The sequence below is a fragment of the Zea mays genome, chromosome 2 (genome assembly GCF_902167145.1).
Source record: "Zea mays cultivar B73 chromosome 2, Zm-B73-REFERENCE-NAM-5.0, whole genome shotgun sequence".
NCBI lineage: Eukaryota > Viridiplantae > Streptophyta > Magnoliopsida > Poales > Poaceae > Zea > Zea mays.
The window spans coordinates 162,781,443-162,788,003 of NC_050097.1; the positions used below are offsets into that span (position 1 = coordinate 162,781,443).

At 48.2% G+C, this 6,561-nt stretch overlaps 1 protein-coding gene across 1 annotated transcript; it reads left to right on the forward strand.

Moving 5' to 3' along the window:
- Nucleotides 1-3,036: 3,036 nt before the first annotated feature.
- Nucleotides 3,037-6,189, forward strand: LOC100283842 (uncharacterized). Its single transcript, NM_001156740.2, has 5 exons — nucleotides 3,037-3,207; nucleotides 3,332-3,364; nucleotides 3,470-3,692; nucleotides 5,387-5,507; nucleotides 5,633-6,189. The coding sequence occupies exons 1-5, from the start codon at nucleotides 3,111-3,113 to the stop codon at nucleotides 5,882-5,884; spliced, it is 726 nt and encodes a 241-aa protein (NP_001150212.1). The 5' UTR covers nucleotides 3,037-3,110; the 3' UTR covers nucleotides 5,885-6,189.
- Nucleotides 6,190-6,561: the final 372 nt, after the last annotated feature.

The following is a 6,561-nucleotide window of genomic DNA, read 5'->3' on the forward strand; positions in this document are numbered from 1 at the left end:
ACAACCAAATAAATGGTTGCATGTGAATATGAGCTACAGAGTGCAGACATAATCACTGAAAGCATGGTGAGGATGGGGGCCTCCATACATATCTATGTGCCTTAAACTGGATTGTCAATCAAAAACTAAAGTTGTACAGGTTTAGCTAGTGGTTGGCAGATAAACAAAGATCCCTATTCAGTGTTACCAACATCTAATATTTTTGCTAATCATATCACATAAAACAATCATTATCGCAATGGGTTTCATCTTTCAAATCTACAATTATAAGCACACACAGATCAAAAGATGCAATTGCCACTGAGCAAGTGGTGAACTCTAGGGACAATATGTTTTCCATTTTTAAGAGAAAAGAGAAACAGAGAACGACACGTAAACAGGGGAAACCAACGAATAGCGGAAGCTACGTTTTCCTGCACAATACCTTCTGCAACGCCTCTGTATCCAATATCCACCAACCAGGGGAGGGCGAGGGGGTGCACTTGATCTATGATGCTGCACAGGGCACCAGTAGTCGTCAGTCTGTTTTTCACAGCACTTGGCCATTGTATAATCTTCAGAATTCGTGTGTACCACAACCTTGTCACATTCAGTCCAGAAAAGTGAATCTAATGCTAATTCAGTCTAGAAAACTTAGTCAAATTGTGCGAGTCAGATTGTGTGAACTGAAAACTGAATCAGATTGTGAACTGAGTCAATTATTGTGCGACCTTTATCAAATAGTCGAACTAAAAAAGAGTGTTAGAAAATGAACTAAAAACAGAGAGTGTGAACTGAATCAGATTGTGAACTGAGTCAATTATTGTGAACAGAATGAAGGGAAGAGATTTACCGATCTGCCAGGTAAGCTGAGCGGTAATTCAATGATTCAGGCTCGTTCAGATCCAGGAACCTGCGACAACAAAAAAATCGTGAGATTTACCCACCTGTTCTGGGTTTTTTTTTCACAAATCGATTTGCTCCTCCCTGTCGCGGTTGTTGCTGCCGCCCTGAGATCCTGACCCTGGAAGGATAGATGCCCCCGACACCAAGTACCTCCTCCTGCACCCTCGCGCGACATCCTCCGCTTCCGTCGGTCGGCGCCCCTTGGGTCTTCCATCACCGCCGCGCATGCCCACAATGCCGGATCGACAGGGTGCAGTTGGGCTGCACGCTTACCTGAGCGGAAGAGCGCCACGCAGAGCATGGGTTGACGGTCGGTCGATCGACAGCACCCGCGATGCTTGAAGATGTCGAGCGCTTCACGAGCCAGGAACACGAACTTGTCCGTGCCGACGAACCGGTGGATCCGCTCATCCGGCAGCACGCGAGGGACGCCCACCGAGATGATCCTGTTGACGCCAACGGGATGGACATTACGGAGGCGGGGGGTAGAGGCATGGTGTAGAAGTGGTGGCGACGGCGGAGGTGGTGCCGTGCTCGGTGACCGCCGCTGTTGGTGGTACCGCTGCGCGAGCTCCTGCTCGGCGTCGTCGCCGCCGAGGCTCTCGTCGGAGATGTCGTCGCTGTGGTCCCGACTGGCGCAGCCACCCCCGCCGAAGAGCATGAGGCGCTCGCCCCGTCGGCGCTCGGAGCGAGGCGAGTCCCTGGGCCCCCCTCCGCCGTTGCTCCTGAGGCGTCTCCTCGGAGGCCGCGGAACGCCTCCGGCCGACACCCCGCCCCTCCTGTCGTCCCGGATCCTGTCCATCTCAGATCTGAGACATGCGGCGCCGATCCCCGGCAAACAACTGCCACCTCTCCGGATTCCGATGAGCACCGATGCCGCCCCGTAGATCCTACGAGCAGCGCCTCGGTAGTCTGGCGAATCTAGCAGCGACCAAGGATTAGGAGGATGAGGGAGAGCTGGCGGCGTTGAGGATGGAGGCAGGGTCACGACCTCTTCGAAGACGGGGGCGAGGGCGAGGGGGTGCGCTGAGGCGGGAGCGGGGCATGGTATCGCGTGGGAGAAGTTGTCTGTCGCGGCTGATCTCCGGCGGATGGAAACGATTGCGGCCGCGGATGGAAAGGCCGCGGATTGCGGGGGCTGCGGGCGGAGAAATCGCGGCGTGCGGGCGTTGCGGGCGCAGGGGTGTGGCGGCGGATTTGGCGCGGCGGATTGCGGCCATGGATGGAAAGGCGGCAGATTGCGGGGGCTGCGCGTGGAGAAATCGCGGCGTGCTCGCGGCGGGCAGAACAGGGCCTGTGTGCACGCCTACACTAAGAACATATAGAGTAGTAGAAGATTCGTTGTGGCAAAAACCATCCAAAATCTACATAAACACATAATCGGTTGAGTCGTTGTAATACTAGGAATCCGTCACTTTCTAGATTCTGAGCTCTATGAACTTTATCTTTCTCCACACGTAATCGTAATGATACTCAGATTCTCCCCACAGTCAGATTCTCCCCACAGCCAGATTTTCAGAAAAGCTGATCAGAAAAAAGCTGAACCAAACATACCCTTTAACCACCAGCCAACTTTTCCCTACAGCCAGCTTTTCAAAACGATTTTCAGAAAAAAGCCGAACCAAACCGGCCCTATGTAACCAAACCTCTATGGCAGTGAACGGAGAAGCGAATGTCGTGGAGAAGCCAATGTCGCCACACTAGATGATCTACGACCAATAAGTAACCAGTGAAGAGATAAGCCAATGTCGCCGCACAGGGTTGGAGCAGAATGGGAGTGGGGGAAGAAGAGGACCAGCTGCGACGGCGCAGGCCTCAGGTCGGCCGTACGCAGGAGCAGGGCCAGTGAATGCCAGCCAGAGAACGACGGCGGAAAAGAACACAACGAAGAACAAGAACAAAAGAGAAAAGGAGGGCAGCAAATATTTCCATTCGGGTGTGAGGAACTAACGGGAACGGAGCCAGAGGCACGTCGGACATTTGATGAATGCTAATGGCGATTAAGGATACCCAATGCCATTTTTTCCGTTCGGATATGATTATAATGTGCTGGGAATGGGAATAGTGGGAAGCCGACAAAGATGATGCCACGAATGCAAAAATCTCACCGCGCGGTACTCACCTTAAATGACGGGCGGTGTCAGACCTCTGACCAGAACCAGAACCAGAACCCCCCCGCTGCGCAACCGGAGGCGTCTCCCAGCCCCGCGCCGCCGCTGACGGAGATGGCCGGCCCCGTCTCCTCAGCGCCCCGGACCGTCGAGGACATCTACAAGGACTACGCCGCCCGCCGCGCCGGCCTCGTCCGCGCTCTCACATCTGGTAACGTCGAGGACTCACCCCCACCCAGTACTCGCCGGTCTCCCTGTTTCCCGTTCTCGCGCGCGCCTCTTCTCCGGATCTCGCGTCTCACACCGTGCTGGTTTCCTTTGGCTGCTGCTTGCAGATGTCGACGGGTTCTACAGCATGTGCGACCCAGGTAATACCGGATCCGATCTGAGCCGCAGCGCTTTGGTTGCGCTCCTTCGCTCCTGCCTCTGTTTGGGGTTTGGTAGTTTGACTGGTTTCCTCGGGGTTCGTGCAGAGAAGGAGAACCTGTGCCTGTACGGTCTCCCGAACGGCGGCTGGGAGGTATCGCTGCCGGTGGAGGAGGTGCCGCCGGAGATGCCCGAACCAGCGCTCGGGATCAACTTCGCCAGGGACGGCATGAGGCGTCGCGACTGGCTCTCGCTCGTCGCCGTACACTCTGACGCTTGGCTCGTCTCCGTCGCATTCTTCTTCGCCGCCAAACTCAACGGCAACGACAGGTACTTGATATGCTACGTCTTTCCATTAGGCTGGTTTCAGTGCACTGTGCACAGCTTCTCTCGCTCCTGCCACATCAGCTGTCGACTCCACTCTCATCCTGTGCTGTGCTCTAGGGCACAGAGTGCAGCAGGCTGAGGCCTACTTTTCTATTTCAGAATTAAGCAATTCACGCGGATTTATTTTAACGCTCAGAAATTATACAACATAATTTGTGATATATCATAGAGAAATTGGAGATGAAATTTGTGATTTTTTACATTTTTTTAAAATTTTTTGGACTCCAAACGGTTAAAAACTGCGATTTGCAACGGCTAGCACACATGGACCAATCAGAAGCCGCCACGTCGCTCTCGCCCTCGCGTCACCTGCCTCTCGCCCGAGCACGCGCTCCAGGGCGGGCAAGAGCTAGGTGATATCGGCCGCTCTCGCCGGACACAAGCGGCGTCACCGCACGGGGATGAGTTCTCGCTCTCCTCTGGTTCAGTGTCGGGTGGCAGTAGCTCCCACTCGCCCCTACTGCCGCCTGCATTGGCACCAGCCTTAAACCGGTAGCGCTCGGCTTCGCGTTTGGTGTCTTCTAGATTTGGCTCCGCTTGTTTGATGTCGGTTAACGACCTCCGTTGAGGATTGAATTCTCGTAGCTGTCATATTACCGGCAATATTGGAGAATTGGATTCTCATAACCGTCAATCTTATGTTTTTTGTCTTGTATGCGTTATGCTCGTGGGGTTTATGTATTTTTTAAATTTTATTTTACAGCACTTTTTTTCATTTTGTTAGTTCAGCTTAACATAGACATCCCTGCTAATATATATTTCAATTTTATGTTTTGCGTATAAATATATTTTTCGGCCATCGACCTACTTGAATGGTGGACCATCCTAACCTTTCACAAAACCTTGATTACCATTATGATATTGCTTAGGTGCTTTATGACTATTTTTCGATTGTTTCTGTGCGTGAACATAGTTAAGGGAACCTGTGATTTACCAAGTTATTTCTCAACCATTTCCAGAGGTGTTTCTTCTTTTCCAATAGGGACACTGTCAGCTTGTGTGCTATTGATAGTATTTCAATATATACTGCATTTTTGTGGTGTTGTCTATCTCTTTATAGAATATCCAGGATAGTTTCTAGACTGTCTTCTGGCATGGGAATATAACCTTGCTAAATATTTATCCTTGGTAAAGTGTTTAGTAATATTTTGTGGTAGACTGGTAGTTATTTCATAAGCTCACAAGATTGGATTACACTCTGTTTTCACATTACTATTTAATTATTTATCATTCAACAACAAAGCATTTTAGTCCCAAACAAAGTTGGGGTAGGTTAGATATGAAATCCTGCAGTAGTCACAAACATAGAGGATAAAACAATAGTTTTATAAGGTTACACGTTAATTGTTGTACTGCACTAGATTTTTCTTCATACCCTCTGTTTCAGGGTCCATCTGGGTTATTCTTGATGCATCCTTGTTAGTAAATGTGACGATTTGAAATAATGGCTCACTTGATATGTGAAATGCCTAGTGGCCTTGATTCTCGTACTGATTTGTAGTGACTGCTATAGCATCCACGGCCTCTTTTTTTAGGGTATGCAGTGGGCATGGTTAATGGAAATTGGAAAGTGTTACAGAATGTATTATAGCTGAATTTTTCTCCTGCACTCAGCATGCTACCTTTTTATTCATCAGGAAGCGATTATTCAACATGATTAATGATCATCCATCTGTGTATGAAATAATGGCTGACCGGAAGGGAAGGGAGAATAATCCTGGTGTTGATAACAGCAGCAAATCCAGGCACTCAACGAAGGTGCCATTTTGATACCCTATTACTCTGTTTGCACTTTGTTATCGGACGTGTTTGAGCTTTCACGGACTGGCATTTTGCATTTTTTGAGCTTTCACAGACTGGCATTTTGCTTTTTTTTTATGCAGCGATCAAATGATGGAAAGATAAAGAACTCAAGAGTGGCAGTTGGTGAATGTAGGTATGAGAATGATGAAGACCACAGCGAAACCCTTTGTGGTTCTTGCAGTGGTCTCTACAACTCAAGTGAGTTCTGGATTGGATGCGACATTTGTGAGCGGTGGTTCCACGGCAAATGTGTGAGGATAACCCCAGCAAAAGCAGAACAGATAAAGCACTACAAGTGCCCTGATTGCAGCTACAAAAAGAGCAGGCAATAAAATCTTGGAGCTGCTGGCCTCCTATTACTGACTCAGCTGATCAACCAAACAATACTTTTCAATTTGGCCGTAGATGTTAACTACCCTAGGCATTTCTTTGTTGTGGTACATGCTGGAAAAAGACATACAGGATAGTTGATCTTACAGTCTGGTCAATTGCTTTTGTGCTTGTTTTAATGACATCTGTTTACGGGTTATGTCTTCAAGGTGGATGGTAATCCTTTGCGTTGTGGGCTCTAGCAACGTGATGAGTTATGGCCATTATCGAAATTTGAGATTTGCGCGAGTGCGCATCTGAAGGTAGTCAAGTTGATTTGTTTCCTCAAAATTAGTAAATTAAGTAATAAAACATAGAGAAATAATTAAAGAATACAATCCTTATCCATCTTTTCTTTCATTTTTGCTTATGTTCGTCATGTCACGAAAAATTCTATCTCGCATAAGAATAACTAGAATTAAGAAAAAGAATGACAAAGCATCTATCTAAGAATAAACGATTGACTTCTATAGATTTCCCTAGTTCAAATCAAAATCATTTCCTACACCAGATTTTTTAGATTCTTATCATATATGTTACAGACTGTCATGCTTTTATATAATTTATAGTTTACAGTTATTTTAAGTAAATAAATTTTAGTTTTTCATAATTGTCAGATTACAATAGCTTTCTCATAGCT